The 19474-nt window shown below is 49.0% G+C and overlaps 1 protein-coding gene across 2 annotated transcripts in view; it reads right to left on the bottom strand.

Annotated features, from left to right (window-relative positions):
* LOC118209661 (transmembrane protein 135-like) overlaps nucleotides 1-19474 on the bottom strand; it is an 85231-nt gene that overhangs the window by 49735 nt on the left and 16022 nt on the right. For both annotated transcript variants that reach the window (XM_035385208.1, XM_035385207.1), the window contains one exon: nucleotides 193-258. In XM_035385208.1, coding sequence (XP_035241099.1) covers nucleotides 193-258 — 66 coding nt within the window. The remainder of the gene's footprint in view (nucleotides 1-192; nucleotides 259-19474) is intronic.

Genomic DNA, 19474 nt, shown 5'->3' with positions numbered 1-19474 from the left:
TTAGAAACCATCTCAATCACCCCTCTGACAAATTGCCAATCAGCGTTGAACAAAGAGTGAGGGTGTCTTTGTTGGAAGTGTTTTGTGATTGGGGAGAGCTTTTGAGGCCCGTTCCCATTCTGGCTTTAGCGCTGGAGCATGGCTTGGTTAATGGGGATCCTGTTTGAGTGCTGATCCCATCCCGGGTCTCACCTCTCCGTGTCTGATGGGGTTAATGACTCCTCTCGTCACTCCCATTCGGAATATCGTCTCTGTCGCCTGGAAACAAGAGACACATAAATTAGCGGATAAATTCCCCGGACGACCCGCGTTTCTGGACCGATGGGGAGACAGAATTAAACAAACATTGTTTAAGGCTGTAGCAGAGAAAACTGTGGATGCGGAATTCATTCGAACCCCAGAAAACATAAGACACAAATGGAATATACAGCTAATCATATACACAGGAATAAGACTGGGTCACTCCTTTCACAACATATGTAAAGGTCACAATCGGAATATGGCCCTAGAACAAGGATCATTATCCTGAATATGGTTTGCATGTAAACAGTGTGCGCAATACCTTGACCAAGAGGTAAAAAATGGTTTCCTCCAGCACTCAAAGTCGAATGGCTAAATGTTTGACAGGTTCAAAAACTGGAAAACTGGACATGGCAACTCTGTTCCCTTCACTACACAGAGAACAGAGTAAGCTTTGAGAAAGGCACTGAATATTGTCGTTGTTTGTGGCCCTTGGGCAGTGATTCTGAAGAGGGACTTCATACAGCGCTAGCAGGGATTTGTTTAATAAAGCTGTCATGGTAGTGAATGCAATCACAGCTCATGACAGCTTGAGTGTTCCGAAACCGCTGGGGGAACAAGCAATAGTAATACTTCTGTTGAGAGCCCTTAGAGCTGAAAACAAGCCACAGTCACAACTCACACACTCACACGCTATGAGTATGTGTGCGCGTGTGTGTGTGTGTGCGCGCGTATGAGAGTGAGAGTATGTGTGTGTGTGTGTGTGTGCGCGTGTGCGTGCGGGTGTGTGTGTGCCTGTGTGTGCGTGTGTGTGTGTGTGTGTGTGTGAGCCTGTGTGTGTGTGTGTGTGTGTCCTGATTTTCAAAGGGAGGTAATGTGGCAGATAATCAGGCATGCTGTTAATGCAGCATGTGACAGGTTGGATGCTGGGATACGTCCGACCCAGGACAAAGGGGCCGCGGGGTTCCCCCTCAGCTCCAGGTCCGCGCCTTTCCCCTCTAAATAGCCTTCATTTGTTCCCGCTATGCAGCTATCGCCAGATCCCCAAATTATCTACACTAAACGGTGCACTTTTCTTTCCCTCCAAATGTCCAGGGTCCAAAAAAAATCCCCTGAAATTGTCTGTGCTGAACAAACAAGCATCATAAATTCTCTTCTTGGCATGTTGTTTTTTGGCTTGTGTACAAATACGATACTTCCAAACGTTTAATGTTTTAAGTGGCCTTGAAGCGTGACTCCGTTGCACTCCATTTATTGTGAGTTGGAAAATATAACTTGCGCCTTCACCTTCGGGGAGAGTACGGCAACAGGACGTTCTATAAAAACATTCCTTCAGCGTCACTATTTCATTAACCCTACTGGGGATGACTGGGAAACCAGGAGGCTTCCATGGCAACGGGAGAATCCACTTGTCCTAGCCTGGCCCACAAATAGAGGGCAAGGGGGGTGCTGCACACCCCTTTGTGTGCCAAATAATGAGGTCCTTTCATGGCTCTTCCCACCAGCGTTTTTTGAGGATGTTTCGGGCCAAACCGGGACCTCTGTCGGGGCGAGCAGGCCTGGCGGACCCATTCGGGGGCAGTGGCGTGGAACGCTCCCTTTCTCCCGCGGGCTGGGGGACCGCTTTAGCGAGCCGCCGCTAGCACCACACCCAGGGTGCTCGGGACGACGCCTGGACACGGGGCCTGCTCTGAACAGGCCCTCACCACGAGATATGGGGGGGGGGGCGTGCCCCACACCGTCCCGCGTGTTACTCAGAAGATTATCCGTGGCAACAAGAGCCATTTCCCCCCCCCCGCGTACGAGCAGGGAGACGGGCCCCTGCTCGTACTGCGGGGCTGAATGGCTGCGGGTCTGAATGGATGATTAAGGACGGGGTGGCGGATCGCGCAGATGCACTCACCCACCCTCCCAAATAGACCATTAAGGCCCGACTACATAAAAAAAACAATGTCCATAGACAAGGGATTAGCAGTTCCAAACTGGTCACTATGAAGACAAACTTCCTGCTTTGAGAAACCATAGCAACCAAGATTGCTACGAGGGGAACAAAACTAAGGAAAAATTAACACAATGGCTAGAGAAGAACTATGATTGCGTAGTTTGTTGTGATAGTTACATGAGGGGAGCAGATCGAGCTTCTACAGTAATCACCCAGAGGTATTTTAGCCACTTGAGCACAGCGCAGCTAGCTGCTGCCGTGGTTCATTAGGTACAATAAAACTGAGGATTTATAGTGAAGGTGGGCCCAGGTCCCCACATTAGCCAGGTGTGATGTCATAGCTCTCCTGGTATAAGGAAACCGGGCCAGGGCCACAGCAAGCCCAGCTGCAGTTTACACCCCAGGGTGGGTTTTATTGGCCAGTCAGCACAGAAACCGGCCTGTTATTGGCTCAAAGGTGACAAGTAAAAACAGCGAAGTACGGCGAGGCCGCTCAGGAAATCGCTCGTTCGGAAGCGGCTCGCTCGTACCGCCGCGGACATCCCCAGTGACACGGCCCGCTCACCAAGAGAAAAACAAAAACCCTGAAGTGATTAACCAGAGGAAATCAGTCAGACTGCAGACACCACACACACTTCTGGGTAAAACGTCAGGCTTTTTCTTTCCTGGCTGCAGGCCTCTTTAACCCTTTCCTGCCTGCTCTGAGCGAGGCCCTGCCTTACCGCGGGCCTGGGAGGGAACGACGCACGCTGACCGTGCTCCTTTAACTCCGCTCTCTTCTAGATTCTTCCAGCAGCTTAAATCAAACCGGTCCCCAGCGTGACGGAGTTGAACAGAGAGTAGAAAAAAATACACACAGAGAAAAGAGGATAATTTAAAGACGAGGCAAACCCACTGCTTTATTTTCAAGATGTCCTCTGGCTTCCAGGATGATCACTTTGGAGTTGGGATAAAAGCAGGGGGCCCCAGCGACATGTAAATCAATGGAGGGCAACAAAGTGACAGAGAAGATTGCCTGCGTAGCTCAGTACATCAGACTGGGCTAGTAAAGATCTCAAATCTGCTAAAGCTGTAGCTGTGTTTGGGGGGGGGGGGGCAACAGCGAACATGAGTAGATGTTTGTTTAAACGACCTGCTGGATATGACAGGATAATTTGATTCAGGTTTACCGTATTAAATTTGCAATTTAATGCACTAACAAGGGCACACAATTTAGCCTAGATAATTCCACCTCAAGACCGTGAGCCAGATATTGTTATTGAATTTGTCAACTGAGCAGAGTTGGAGCTCGGTCAGGCTTTTTCAATTAAGCAATAAGAACCAGGACGCCGGGGCAGGACGGCCCGTCCGCCGCGGCAGCGCTCCCCGAATTCCACCTCCTCTCCCAGGGCCGGCCCCTCGTCTAGACAGCCCTGGAGCTCCGCCTGAATCTCGAACGGCACCCAGCAGGGCAGACATTTATTTACCTACCGCGGTTACAAACAGCCCCATTACCCAGCCCCATACACGTAAACGTCAGTCCTAATAAGGCTGTCTCTGATTCGCCGATACGGAGGCACCGGAGGAGGAAACCCATGGGGCATTAAGTCGGAGAGCGGAGAACGGGGCTCCGCCCCAGACACGGACCAGACCGTGTGACTCACGCGCACCGCACCGCCATCCCTCCAAACAACCAGACCCAGAGTCAACAAACAAAAGCAAAGGACTCACCGCGGTCTGTGGGAGCTAACCTGGCAAAACAAACCGTTTTTCACTTGCACGCTCATACGGCTAACAAACAGCCAGACGAACATCGGCTGGAACTGGAACGCCAAACAGTGGAAGGAAGAAATCGTTAAAATGGACAAACACAGAAACTGGGAGATCTGTGCCTTCAGCCTGTGAGCCTGTTTAGGGATTTCTTTCTGAAAGGGTAAACTTCTGAGCTGCTCTTAAGAAGTATATCAAGGGGCATACTGTTGATGCCTACATGACTACCGCATTCTTATTTGAATTTGGTGTGTGTGTGTGTGTGTGCACGCGCGTCTGAGAGAGAGATGAGGTTTTAAGGAAACAAATGAAAACTACTACAACAAAGCAGTGTAGAAAGAAAACATTAAAGCTATAGAAATTCCATTTATAAAAAGACTCAAATGTGGGTTCTGATGTAAAAATAACCCCGTCCTCCCTGATCGCACCCCTATCCCTAATCCCAGTGGAGGCTCTGGTTACCGCTAAATATGGTTGTAGGGGTGGTCCGAGCAGCACTCTCTTTATAAATAGTTATGGTGAGGAGTCCATAAAGCAGAAGAGCTTAGGCCAGGATCTTGTCACTGAGTTTGGCTGGGTCAAAGACAGGATTAACGATAAAGCTGAATTTAATATAATAGCAGCTTCCATAACTGTCCAAATCCAGCTGTGAACAGTGCTTTCCAAATCCTGCCCAGCGATGTCCCAACATGCTACGCTCCCCCTCTCCCGCGCTCCCGGATGGCTAATTTACAGCAACGGCAACGACTGTTTTAGCTTTGGCGCTCTTGTTAGCCAAGTCAACAGACACCTACATCTGTAAAGATAAAAACCAAAATTCCAGAGCGTTTGGAAACTCTGACCCTAAATCACACCCCATCGATCCACATTTACCACTGTTTCCCTCACAAAACTGGCAGAATGTGTTACAGTTTGTGTGAGAGGATGTGTCATATCGATGTCTCTGTAAAACGCAGGTGTTGATTGAGCAGCCTCCCAGTGGAGCGGGGAGAGAGGGAAACAGGAGGCCCGTCTCTGCTTCCCCTCACAGCCCACAGGGCAATGCAGCTCAGCCTCTGCACCGTTAAAGGCAGAGATATACAACTCACACACACTTTCGCTATGTGCAGCTATAGATACACTACATGACCCCTATCTGGACACCCCTGGGTCTGGGGATGTTTTTCATGGTTTGGGCTAGATCCCCTTAGTTGCAGTGAATGCTAATCTTAATGCTACAAGCAAACAATCACATTCTAGACGATTCTGTACTTCCCTAATAGTTTGGGGAAGGTAATTTCCTGTTTCAGCATGACAATGTCCCCAGGCACACAGTGAGGTCCATATAGAAATGTTTTTTTTAGAACTGTGTGGAAGACTGGCCTGCACAGAGCCTTGACCTCAACCCCATCCAACACCCTTGGGATCAATTAGAAAGCCAACTGTGAGCCAAGCCAAATCGCCCAATCAGTGCCCGACCTCACCAATGCTTCTCTGGCTGAATGGAAGCAAATCCCAGCAGCAATGCTCCAACATCTAGTATAAACCCTTCCCAGAAGAGTAGAGGTCATTATAGCAGCAAAGACTGAACCAACTCTATATTAATGCTCTTAATTTTGGATGAGAAGTTGGAGGGCACGGGTCCACATACTTTTGGCCATGTAGTGTATGTACAATATACACACCCATAAAGGAAAGGGCCAAAAAAAAGCGTGCGTGTCGATCACGCCCCAATTAAGCTGGTAAATATGAAATCTGTCAATCATGGCCTTTCGCCACATTTGCTCCCAGAGAAAAATCACTGGACAAATCAGGCCAGTTAGATTTGGCTCCTGATCTAAAGTAGGTTCTGGATTTCAATCAGAGCAGCCAATAAATAATCTTTGATCTACTATTTGCATAAACACTCCCATGCACATTTTAACATTAAGCACGGCATCGTTGCGTTATTAGCAATAACCAATCGAGGCAGAGAATGTGAAAATGTGCCACGCCCACCCAAAATAGCCTGCTCAGCTCTAAGGGAGAGAGACTCACCAGATATTTTTTTTAAATGCTTTGTAATTTTTTTCTTTTACAAAAGCATATAAACATGCTTGGTAGACCTCGTGTAAAAATATAAAATCTGCAAAAAGAGGGGGCTTTTAAAAATCATCTGCCTTTCAGCCACCGAGGTCTTCTCTTGCAGCCATAGTAGCCAGACCTCCAGGCAGCCACGGCCATGTCATTTACTGAATAAATGAATATGCAAGTACACGTCTAATACACACACACCTGTGAGAAGCAGAACTAGAGGACTGTAGAGCATATAGCTGTGTGCTTCACAAATGTACCGCTCTCAGAGTCAAAATGAGAGGGAGAGAAAAAAAGGGGGCTGAGAAATGAATGTGGCAAAAGAGAGACAGAGAGACAGAAAGACAGATGGACAGAGAGAGAGAGAGAGAGAGAGACTCATATGAAACTTTATCTGCCTAACTGGGTGTAAACACTTCCTAAATAGCTGGACCTCTCTGCTCCAGTCTGTACTCTACAGAGGAAGCCGTCACAAGTCCCCCCCCCCCCCCCCCCCCCGCCCCCCTCCCCATTTTTACTGCACCCGAGAAATTCAAAACGCTCCTTTTCTTTTAAACATATTTTCTCCCTCCTGAAAAGTGGAAAGTATTACACATTGCCATAAATGGGCATCAGGACCCGAGCTTTCTGCCACTCCAAGAGCAGCCGACATCTCGGGCGCAAATAATTCAAGTCAGAATACGTCAAATTCAAGCGAAAAGGACAAGCCAAGCTTAAATTACAACGATAAACCAAGAAAGTAATATTCTGAGGCTTTTTTAGGGCTTTGTGAAAACCACACATTTTCATAAATGACATGTAAGTGTGAACAGTTTAAGGCTGGAAAGTAACCGCTTACAGGCATTGTTACGGGTGCGAGTGTCAGGGGCTGGATGTATAATTCCTCAGACAGGTCTGCTGACTGCGGCAGTGTCAGAGCGCAGGATGCTGTTCCAGGGGCCCAGTGTCGGCCCAGTGTCAGGCCCGATATCGGCAGGGTTCACGCGGAGAGCGGATTTCTGGGACACGCGTGCGGTGGCGGGAGGAGCTAGCCGTCGTCTGGGCCCGCGGCCAAGGCCGCCTCACCGCGCTCGGCCGCTCTCCGTTCTCACTGGCGATTACGCGTTTACCGGTAACAAACAAAAAACGGCAAATTACCCCACAGAGCTGAACGCTGAGCGCCTTCTGCGTGGGTTTCAGGAGCCCGCCGAGCGTGACGCTCGTCAGCAGAGCGAGGCGCGAGCGGCCGCTCCATCACAGCGCTAGGCAACAGCCAGGGGGATCCCGGCGTGGGGACCGGTCAGGCCCAAAACCTCAACCTGTCTGGTGAAGCTGAACTACGGGCGGCTAACTCCAGAGCCTGACGCAGGGCTGCCGGCGCAGACAGGCCTGGCCACTGAGATTAAACACTCTGAGCGGGAATTTACACACTGAACAAAAACAGCTCACACAATGAGCTCACCAGTTTGTTTTTTTGTCTAGTAGCAGAATATGACACCACAACTGCTGCTCTTTCCATCAAGAAAAGAGCAAAAAAATGTTTTGGGGAGGAGAAAAACAAAAACTTGCAGCTCAAGGGCGATGAGACTGGACATGCCAACAGACGATTCAGGCTAATAAATCCCGCTTTTAACTTCCACCATCATCCAGATCAGTTCTTGTCCACGGGAGTCTTGTCGCTCCTATTTAATCAGCTGTTCATTTTTTAGCATGATGAACAAATCACAAAGCATAACTTCCATAGAAATCATTCATTTAGCTCATTCCTAAATTAAGGTTGACTGATTGAATGCCCTCACCCTTATACACACACACACACACACACACACTCTAGCCAAGTGGCCATAAAGTTGCAGCTTCTAAACACTCTCCCAGACAGTTACAGTAATGCACAGCCTTAATCCATGAACGTTCATGCACCCCAGCAACACATGCTAAATGCCAGCACACGCACACACACCAGCACCCACACGGACAAAAAACGAAAACACCAGCCAAACTGCGCTGTGAGGGGGCGGCGAGGGCGAGGCGGTTTACCCTAATCTCCCGGGTTTCTGCTGAAGGCTCGTCCATCTGCGCCTGGCGGTGCCAACCCCTGCCTCACTTCCCCGAGCGCTCCGCGTTCTTACAAACACAGCAGCTTCAAAACCGCACGCATTGCTCAACACTGAACTTGTGAGAAGATTAACACTGTCAAAACTGATGCCGCTCAAATGCTATGAAACAGGTCATTTTTTCCGAAACGATTTCACCACCACAATACACTGAGGTTTTACAAGCTCTTTTTCATTAGGGGAAAATTCTACCTCCCGTTTCATAATTGATACATGAGGTAGAAGTAAAGGAGTCCATTTTATTTCCACACACGCCCGCCTGTTCACTGCACAGTGTCTCTAATGTACTTCAGTCACCCGGGGAAATGAACTCATTTGTAAGAACCGTCCTAATCATGTTAATATTTTACTGGTGCTGCCGTTTAGCAGATGGCCGTCTAATACAGTCCACATTTTAAAGCGGAGCGTATATTGAAGCCACATGTCACTGCGACTGAAGGGGAGTGTTGAGGACCTCGGCAGCAGCTGGAAGGAGACAGGCCACGTACCCCTCCCCGTCCAGCCCTGCTGCGCGCACCCCCCCGCTGAACCTGCGCTGGGCCTCCCCATGCGCCACTGCCTGCAGCCTGCCCAGGTGAGCGCTTTCAGCCCACAGGAAAAAGAGGGGGGAGAACGGGGTGAAAACATCACCCCTAATTCCGCTTCCTTTCAATAAATAATGCTACAGCATATAGGTTTTGTTTTTTAACTCCCTGTCTTACACAATTAAGCTTAGTCCGGGAAAGAAAGAACGAAGACAGGGCTTGCTCCAGTAAACATATTCATCTGTTCCTAACAAATCACAACATTCGTAATTCGTGTAATCGCTTAAACCTCTCTGTTTTGTTTCTAATGATAAAACAGAAGAAACATTGAGTTTCACCGACTCGGAAAAAAAAGCCAGTGAAATATGTGTTTGGCAACCAAGTGCCAATTTAAGAGGGAGAGACATTCCCTCAGTCCGGACAGACCAAATACGTTATCTGTGCTCTACGGCACCAGGCTAGGGCAGCGCTTTAATTGCATGCGTACCGTACAGCCATTCTGCTCTACCATGTGATCTGCTTGGATTTGATTTACTCTACTTGTTAACCTGTCAATTCTTTCCAAGAGTCAGGGCTTACAAACCACTTCCCTGCAATACCATCTGCAAACAACTTTGAAACTAGGTGCTTCTCACCCAACAAGAACGCTCATAAAGTTCTCTTTTATCGGGCTCTCAGCATCCCCCTCATTTCCTCCCCCCCACCCCCAAAAGATGACATTTCAATCATTTATAAAAAGTGATACGCCATGTTGCACTATAAAAAAATTTATTTCACGCTGCTCCCGCCATAAAGTTCAGACTTTTTGAAATCCCAAAGTCTTGAAAAGTGAAGCACCTGAATTTCACATTAAAAAACCAAACACTCTGGGATCACAGCTGCCATGGCATTTATAAGGCAAATGGTAAAAGTAACCCTGGAGGTGTGATATAACTGCACTGGGACACACAGCAGTGATGAAGTCATCTCAGGATGAAGGGTGACTGTTGATGATGTCACAGCGGCATTAGGACTTTGTTCCACAGTGACATGACCCACTCTACCTTACACACATATGGCCAACACCCCTCCCTCTCCTTACACACTCATTAACACTTTATGGTGCAAGATCACAAATATGTGATCAAAACATTTTTAACTGAACATTTGAATGCTCGTGTAACGATTACTAGTGGTACTACAACAATGACTGAATGTTGAAAAAACATTCAAAAAATTGAATATTTCAATGGGTTAAGGGTTAGCCGATTGTTTTTGTGCAGTGAACCCTATCAGCTATGATCTTGGCTAAACCTACACAGCTGATTATGGCCAACTCATTGTGCCACTGCCAACTGGAATATCTCTGGGCTGCATGAAGGATGGCCCATTGAGTCCTACGGTATAAGGGGAGGGAGAATGAGACTGTGAGGAACAGAGCTGTACAGAGGGAAAGAAAATAAAATAACGACAGGAGAGCCACCGGGAGCCGGACAAAGGAGGGGGAGTATGAATGAGCAAGAGAGAAGCAGGAAAGTCAGAGGTGGAGAGAGAACGTGTCTTTGGGGAGAAAGAGGGAGAGACTGCCAAAGGACTTACACACAGCACGTATTTGGTTATTTTTATTTAGGGTACTCTTCAGGCATTCTCAGAAATACAATTTAAAAAATGCAGCACAAAAAAAAACCGTCACAAAGAAAACACGCAGAAAAAGAAAAAAAGTCAACTGACAGCCGGTAAAGCGCTAAAAAAGCGAAGCCACACCCAGCAAAATCATTACATGGGCCTGGTTTCCCCGTCCTCTCCCAGCAGTGACCTCCCCATAAAACGACAGGGATGTATAAACTCCGTCCTGCTGCGTCGGAGCTCATTGTTTACTCTCTACCCAAACAGTTAGCAACCGGCGTTTTGGAGGCAGTATCGGGGGGTGGGGTCAGGCAGGGTTTAGCTGGCCTCGTGTGAAAAGAATACAACCAGCAGGAGAGGCTGATAAAAATCATGAGGTCATGGATTCAAAACAGGAAGAGGCCACTTATCCATCTATTAGCAAACGGCTCCTCGTCCTGTCTCTGAAGAGCACCAGCCACCGTCCCTGTTCGCCAATAACAGCCATCTTCAGGCAGCCATCTTCTACAGGGCCGTCGCACTCTCGCCTGATCTCTCCCTGGCAGAGCTGAGAAGGGTGTAGGGGTGACACTGCGTCCTGACCTGTCCTCCCAAATCGATGATAAGCATCTACCCGCACACCCTGCCTTCCTCCTCACCGAACAGGTACAGCTAGCCTATCTCTCCCACCTCACACACCCAGACACCAGTTCTTCCAGTGCTGAGGATTCTGGGACAGAGGGTTGCGGGAGACTTGATACAGCCACTGCGGGCGCAAAAGCCGACGCCCAGCCGCGGCAAAAGCAACGCGCATCACTGCCTCTCCGTCAAAATCGCAGCCTTCCCACGTCAAAAATAAAACAAAAATAACAAAATCAACATTAACAATTAACGACTAGTGAGCTCTTTTACAGAGAGCGATTTTCACCGGAGCTATCAGTAGAGCCGTTCACGCAATCAAAACGAATAAATAAAAAACGGGCCCTCGGAGATGAGGGGGGGGGGGGGACGTGTGACCACGATCCGGGCGGGGCCCGAGGATGGGGCTCGCTTCAGATAGGACAGCGCCCCGGGGGTCATCGGCTGCGGTGTGAAAACGGCCAATGTGCAATTAGGGCCTTGGTCCTGCACCGCTGATTTATGGGCTTTTAAAAAAATAAAACTGAGGATGCATTGAGGGGGGAAAGAAAGGAAAGCGAGGGAGGAGGAAAAGCCAGCTCGGGAGCCCCGAGGCCGCTTGGCTTCCCCCGGCGCGGTCTTCCTGCGGGGAAGGGGGGGGTCATTAAAGAGCACTAATGACCCAATGATTGACGAGCCGGTGAGCCTCTGACCCTGTAATTAGAACAGGGCCCTGAGAACCAGCGGCCCGGAGTGGAGGATTACATCCATTCTCAAATAACAAACCAGGGCTAAAAAAGGTCCGAACCGCGCTCGGGCCCCCTTCTGAGACACGCGAGAGAACCGCGCAGCACAGGCCCAAAATAAGCCTCCGAAAAGACAACCCGTCTCAGTCAAAACGGAGAAATACAACTGGGGGAGGAACTGAAAGACAGAAAAAGAATGTTATGATGTAGATGGGGTCCTGTGGACGGCTAGAGGTGCTAAGCACGTTACAGTTTGCTGTGGTGTTACATCTGTGACACAGAAATAGCATGTTACAAACTGCAGTTGGGTGACATCAGTGAAACAGATATAGCACATTACAGTTTGCTATGGGGTGACATCTATAACACAGCTATAGCAGTAACAGTTTGCGGTGATGTTACATCTGTAACACAGATACATGTGTAGCTATGGCAGTTGTATGAAGCGGTGGTGAGAGCTTGGCCAGGGGTCCCCTTGATTTCTGCTGTGGGTGGGGGGGCCAGCGACGCTGCACCCTTGGGCTAGGAGCATTACCTGAACTGCCCGAATTGCTCTGCTTGAAAACACAAACGGCACGGAATTGCAGGGCCTCTTCGGAGCCAAACGAGCCCATGAGAATACAATTAATGACTTCTCTAGTCGGGGGTTTGGCGAAGGAGCCGAATTAGCATGAATGCTCGGTATGCGCCCCCGCCCCCGCTCGGCACACCTTTAACCGCGCCTCCCCAGGGGTCTGTGTGAGCCGGAGCTAAGGAGCGCAGCGCGGGCACAGGCCGCCAGCCAAACCGCTTCCCACCCAAAACCACACCTTCCACAACCGCTCCCTGCAGAGAGGAGGAGGGTGGGGGCACCGGGGTGGGAACACGTCACTCAGTCAGGTTTGCTGCAGATTAGGAGGAATATATTACTAATTCAGCCCAATCTTCCCCTCACAATCCAAAGGGCACCATAAAAAGGCACACGCGTGTATGCAGGACTGTGAGAAAGGAAAACAGAACAAATACTGTAGTGCACTGACTCCACTGGAATGCATGACTTTTTCTTTTGCAGTTAGAAAATGTCTTATAAAGATCTACACCTATGGCAGTTTATATCACACACTCACAACCATGCACACACACACACACGCATGTGCACACACACGCACACACACACACACACACAGAGCCCCAGACACACAATAAAATGACTTCCCACCAATTAACTGTGGAAAGCCACTGGAGGCTGGCGGCAGATCAGGACCCTGTTTCCCATGAGACCTCAAACTGTGCTATTCCACCAGAACTTTCCATGCAGGACAGGCTTAATGCAGTCCACCTGTGCAACTCTGTCTCAGTCATGGCTTGTGCATAAGTGTGTGTACATGGGCATATGCGTGTGTGTGTATGTGCACGTGTGTATGTGTGTATGTGTGTGTGTGCACACATATTAGAGGGACAGGCATCCAAGCACAATCAGAGAACTATATGGAGCAGGTGAACTTACAACAGAAATGCATTGTGAACAATTCAGTTAATTTGTAGCTCTGTATTGCCAAATGTGTTCCTCGACCTTTCCTGCTCCAATCCATCGCTTTTCCTACTTTCTCTACTCCTGTCACAAAAACAAGGAAAGGCAATACCTTAAAATGTCTGAATTTAAACAAGAAAACTAGGAAAGCAGTACAACAGAATTAAAGTGTACTGTATGCACTGCACACACAGGCTCTAACCTCCATTACTAACCTGTGAGACACAGGGCACTAAGACACAGAGTACGCACTGTGCACACACAGGCTCTACCCTCCATTACTAACCTGTGAGACACAGGGCACTAAGACACAGAGTACGCACTGTGCACACACAGGCTCTAACCTCTATTACTAACCTGTGAGACACAGGGCACTAAGACACAGAGTACGCACTGTGCACACACAGGCTCTAACCTCCATTACTAACCTGTGAGACACAGGGCACTAAGACACAGAGTATGCACATCATTCAGGGCAGTTACAGAGCACACAGACAGCTCAGAGTGAACAGCGACGGTCACAAACGCAGCCGTCACTGACACAGAAGCAGCCGAACTGCCTCAGCGAAATGAGGAACAGATGAGAACCTGCGAGGAGAGGCTTCACTGAGCGAACACACGCTGCGCGAAGCGGCCAAAACTCACAAAGCCCCCCCCATCCCTCCCCTCCCAAATATCTTAAAGTGAGCAATTATCGATCACAGGACGCCGCAGCCGCCTTGGGCGGAAAGGAGCAAACGAACACGTCCTCTCCTCGGAAACCTGGGAACCTGGCCGTTTCACTGCAGCCATCTTCGCTTTGTCTGACGCGGCACCTGCTCTGCTCTCCTGCCACTGCCGGATGGGACTGACCAGAGTTACGTGTATATCTGTTCCCGCGGATCTTTTCATTCCCAGAACCTCGCAGTGGCCGGGGATACAGCCATTAGATCTGTGTTCTCTTTCAAAGACCCTTAAGACGGTGGCACGCATCTGTGAACGCTTTTTCATTTTCAAATAGGATGGCCCGCCAAAGAACACGCCGCAGCAGATGTGACAATAGCGCTAATGTATATGACAAGCACGCGTTAGCGTGCTGAGAAAGGAGAGGTAGCCGCAGACTGTACCAAACGCTCCCGAACGGAGCAATCATTTCAGCCGGCCAAGGTCTCCGCCAGGTGTAATTACGCAAAGTCTGAGGAAAACCTACGCAAGCCGAAGCGGTGAGCGCCAACGAAACCGGTTTGGAAACGTTTAACACAGAGCGCAGATATCTCTCTCTCCGCACACTCCCAGCACCTGGGGAATGTTCTGGATGGGCTCGCGCTACCTGTCTTGTCCTGTGAGTGATAAATAGGCGCTAGTGTGATAATGGCTAACGAATGTGATGCACACTGAGGAATGTGACCCGGGCCCGGGGAGAAACAGCCTTTGAAGCGGAAACGCTTCGCGGGCTGGAACAGCAGCAGAGCCAGGGACTGAGAAATAAGAGGCTTTCAGATACAGGTCAATTTGGCTTGAACGAGAAGCCAAAGTAATGTCTTCGGTTCAGGAAACATGTGAACAGGAGGGCTTCAGACACAGAAGATACATGTAAGAAATGGCCTCAGGTCTCCAGGGATGAGAGATCCTCAGTCTCTCTCTCTCTCCTGGAGTCAGGCCCCCTCCTCTCATTCCTAATTTTAAATTTCACAGTACTTTACTGGTGTGGTGCAAGAAGGTGTTTCCAAGGCAGATGTGAGATAAAAACTTTAAAAAGAATTCAGTGATTAAGCAGAGTGTGACCGCTTTAGAACTAAAACTTTTAGAAAGGGAAAAAAGATTACCCCTTATAACACAGTGAATATTAGCAAAAACATAATAAAAATAATATGAACTGCATGGCTAGCGGTGCTAATGCGCATACATATGTTTCTTATAAAATGCATATCCAGTAAATTCTTTTGGTTTAAATATTGAAGTTAGATTCACACTAGCTCTCTCTCTCACTCTCTCTCTCTGTCTGTCTGAGTGGAGAATTCCATTCTCTATGCACTAGGTTCCTGAGCAAAGGGATTTCTCTCTTTCTCTTGGCCTACTTTGGGTTGATTTTAAGTTACTTAGAAAACACTGTAATTGTTCTCTAACCAGACTATTTGAGGTGCAAAGTTTTCTGAAAGTTTATTTAGAAATTGGGATTCTCTCACACTCCGGCCCCCTGTCTTTCCGGCCTGCGCCAAGCTTCCTGTCCTGGGATGAAGGAGCAGCTTTCCTGGGACAAGGTGTCCCGGAGTGAACACATCAAAGCCAATTAGCCCGGTCAGGCCCCAGCTGCCAAGAAATGCCCCCGTCATTACTCAGTGATTTAAACCCACTGAGCGCTCGGGGTCAGGGGTCAAGTCTGAAACTTAATGAGTGCCCTCTCCTTCCTCTTGCTTATGTTTTTCTCCCAGCAGGAAGGCCAGCTCCAGAATCATTTTTCACGTGTCAAACAAAGCAGTGCCTGCCCCACCCCCCCCACCCCCACCTTCACTGTGCTATGGCGGGTTATACAACACTCTGTGCTGCCACTCCAGCCTGGCACTGAGCTCAGTGCACTTCACTCTGACTAACAGCATGTGTAAATCCATGTAGATCGTGTATCTGTGAAATAAACAGCCATAGGTGTAGGTCTTCATCGTATACTTTTTAACTGCAAAAGGAGAATTCACGCAGTGGAGTCAGTGCACTATATTATTTGTTCTGTTTTCCTTTCTTATAGTCCTACACACTGTGTGAAAATTCACAGACATCAGCTGTTAAAATATTTGCACATAAAGGACTGATTACACTTAATTGCAGGGGATATATGAGAGTATCTGCTGGCTCTGGAAAATGTGATGCCGGAGGTTCCTTAAAATTACATTAATATAAATTAATTAGGTAAGAAAAAAAGCTAAATTAGCTTTTTGGCAGCGGCTCAATGGCTAACTACATCCCACCCTTGAGTAATTGTTGCCAGGCAATGGTAAGGTTTCCGAGACACCATGTAATGTATATTCCCTCATTTGGAGGGATAAAAAAAGACCTGTAGCTTACTGGACAATTATAGCCATGGGGCACTGAGCAGCATTCACAGAGGTTACTCACAGAAATGGCATCAAGCTTCCTGTTAATGCTCGCTAAAATGCACCCTTTTAGCTTCAGATAAATTTGAGGGCTACACGGTGTACTGTAGGCACCCGGGAAAAACCCTTAATCCTCAACATGGGGCCTCAAAGCAGTGACACTCATCATTCGCACCCGCGCTAGTCCACACGCAAGACTCCAGACGCAGCGTTCCCAGTTCACTGCACTCTGACCCTTACTCCCTGTCCGGGCCGGCAGGTAGGCCTGGCGTCACGCTGATCATTAATCTAGCGCACAACCTGCGGCGGGCAGGCCTGGCGGTTGTCACAGCCGGGGCTGTTCACGGGCGGACCATCGCTCACTCGGGCGACACGTCCCCGGCACGCGGCGCCCACTTTCCCTTGAACGCGCCGCGGCGGCGTCATCTGGAGAGGGAGGACGCCGGGAGGGGAGGCGGCGTAACCTCGCGAGGGAGGCAGGGCTTCGTTCTGCCGCGAGATTAAATTCCTCAGTGCAAATCAATTTGCCCCCAATTACTTTATGTTAAGCTAACAGAGTGGAAAACAAAATTAGGCCTTTAAGAAAAACTATTTGGCGGGCTGGAGGTTCCGTGCTTTCCCCCGCGCCCTTGGCATCCTGCGCCGCTGCCTCGCTTTATTTACACAGAGTCGCTGCTCGACTGCGGACGATGTAAACCGATAGCAAGACCTGGAACCCGTTCAATTATTACCTCACTTCTCATTTCTCTCCCCCCACTTCTCCACTTGTTTTTCATATTTGCCATTTTATTAGCAAGAGCCGTATCAGGTTATCATAAAGAACTTGGAAGGCACGCCGCATTCAGAGCTATAAAACCAATACTCTACAGGAGAGGCGGTCTGGTTATTTTTAACTGGAAATCTCGCAGTGTCCTTTGCTAAACACAGCAGTCTTGTCCTTGTAAAAGCTGTGCCTGCAGATGCTCAGCTCCAGGCAAGGATTATGCGCATAATCACGATGGCCTCTGGCCCCATTTCCTTGGGTTAAGGGAAACTTTAAAATCCACAGGGAGTCGAGATATTTAAATCATTTATTCACTTCATTTTGTCTGTATATCCCCAAATAGAGGTCATTTTCTCCTACCAAATATAGTGTGTGCAACATGCAGTAGATTCCAGAAGACAGAAAACATGTCCAGGTACACACCTATACAGAGGCACACAAGCACTTAGAATGCAGAACATGAACATGCACACACAGACAAACATGCATTGCACACACACACACACACACACACACAAGCATGCATGCATGTACGCAACCCCAGCAATTCACCAGACACTCATAATTCATTGTGTAGGTGTGGCAGAGAAACGAACAAACGAGAGGGAAAACACTGGCCTACTGTAATCACAGCTGTGCTGAGAGAAACCCTGGGGCCCGGAGCCAAGGAGCTGGACCCTGGCGCCCGGAGCCCGGAGCCTGAGGAGGCGCCCGGGGGGCCACTGCCCCGCTCCGCCCGCCAGGAGAAACCTATACGCCTCCCTCGCCGGGAGAGCCATGAAAATGAGCCATACTCGGGAACCGAGCACAAAGCTGTTATGGGAAACGGCATCAACTGCTCCTCCTGTCCCCATTCCCCCCCCCAGCCTCATCGTTTCCTCGGGTGGACGAGCGACGGTGACGGGACCGCGTCGAGAGGAAGGGCCTTTTCGGGCGCGGCGTAGCGACTGCGGCCCAGCGACACGGCGGCGCGCAGGGAAAGGAGCAGGCTGCTGGGGAGCCGTTTCCAGGAAGAAAAGTTACAGCGGTGAGCTCAGCCGAAAACGACTGCTGAGACGCTCCAGGACCTTGCCGCTTCGAGCAAAGGCTCCAGCGCGCTCAATAAAAGCCTGCAGAGCTTGTTTCGCATTAGCGTCCACAAATTAAACGGAACAGACGGCAATAAAAAAAAGCTTTAAATACTGCAATGTTTCCACCTCTGCGCCCGACGCTGGGCTTTTGGATCAGGTCCTGGCCCGGTGTTGGCTGAACTGGATCGCAGGCGTCAGGGTCACATGATTGAGGTTCTGGAGGTTTTGGCCTGAGAGATTCAGCAGGCTCCATAACCGGAACCCCGAGTACCAAACATCAGCAGATCATGAACGCTCTCCTGGTCTGGTGCACGACACTACTTTCTAGTCAAGTGTCTTTCACTGTGGTGTTCATGACCTTCTTCATTAATAGAAAAAAGAAAACTGAACTGTGTGTAACTGTACTGTACTATACAACCAGTACAGTACTCTTACATAGTAACAAACCACACTCCTTTTTCTTTAAACCATAAGACAAAGTAAAGCAAAATTCTTTCCCAAAGACGTAGCTTATTACTTTTGTCAGACACCAAACCAGCCCCTACACTGCAAGAAGGTGAAACACCAAATCTGACATACAGTAAATTAGCTCAAATGACTAATGAACAGCGCACTGTGGTTCCTTTTTGGAAACCTAATTGCACTTAATGATTAAAATAGACCTCAAATATCCCTTTGAAATCATATACACTCAAAAACTAAGTAAACATATTTTCCCAAGGCGCACACAGTCTGACTGCTCAGAACCAGATGACTGGGTGAGGCCTTCCTAATGTAACCTAAGCAGTGAAACGCAGGAGCGTGGGTGCCCCCCTTGCCCCTCCCCCCCATACACCAGACGTTTTGGAGCTGTCTTCAGCCGATGGTATCCCGCAAATTCCCTCAGGCTTCTCATTTAATGGTCAGACTTAACTAATTACGATTAACGACCTCCCTGCTCACAGCCGGACTGCTGTTCTTTCCAGCCTGCCGGAAAATACATGCGGTTTATCTGGTCGCCCCGAGAAACGGCCCGCCCCCAACACAAAACCGCCGGTCAGCAGCCCCCCCACCCCGCCCCCCCTCCACCTCGTTCATGTGTCAGGCATTTCCTGTGCATCTAGAGTTCCCTGACGCTCCCTGGAGCATCACTCCTCAGCTCCACAGCCATCCGGCGCATGCCAGACGGGCCATTACAAGCTACAGCGAGCGTCCAAAGTTTTACAGAAGGCAACCTTCTCATAGTGAATAGTGCTGTTAAGGGCACATGCATACACGCTGCGTCGTTATGAAGGCTAGCCACAGTTTGTCCCCAGTTCAGTTCTGGAGGACTTTAATTACCCAGACTAAGACACCATCAGGGCATATTGTGGTGTGCTTTCGGTGATCCGGGTAGAGCACGATCACCTTGACAAGCAGACATCTTGTCATTTACAAGTTTCTATCAACACAAATGTTCCTTGTCTTTCCAGTACACCTCTACTACTGCCGAAACCACATTCGAGAGCCACTGATGGCTGTTTTTCTAACTGCATGTAC

The sequence above is a fragment of the Anguilla anguilla genome, chromosome 12, assembly GCF_013347855.1.
Source record: "Anguilla anguilla isolate fAngAng1 chromosome 12, fAngAng1.pri, whole genome shotgun sequence".
NCBI lineage: Eukaryota > Metazoa > Chordata > Actinopteri > Anguilliformes > Anguillidae > Anguilla > Anguilla anguilla.
Note: the sequence above shows the minus strand (reverse complement) of the source record. Positions and strands in the feature narration are given on the sequence as shown.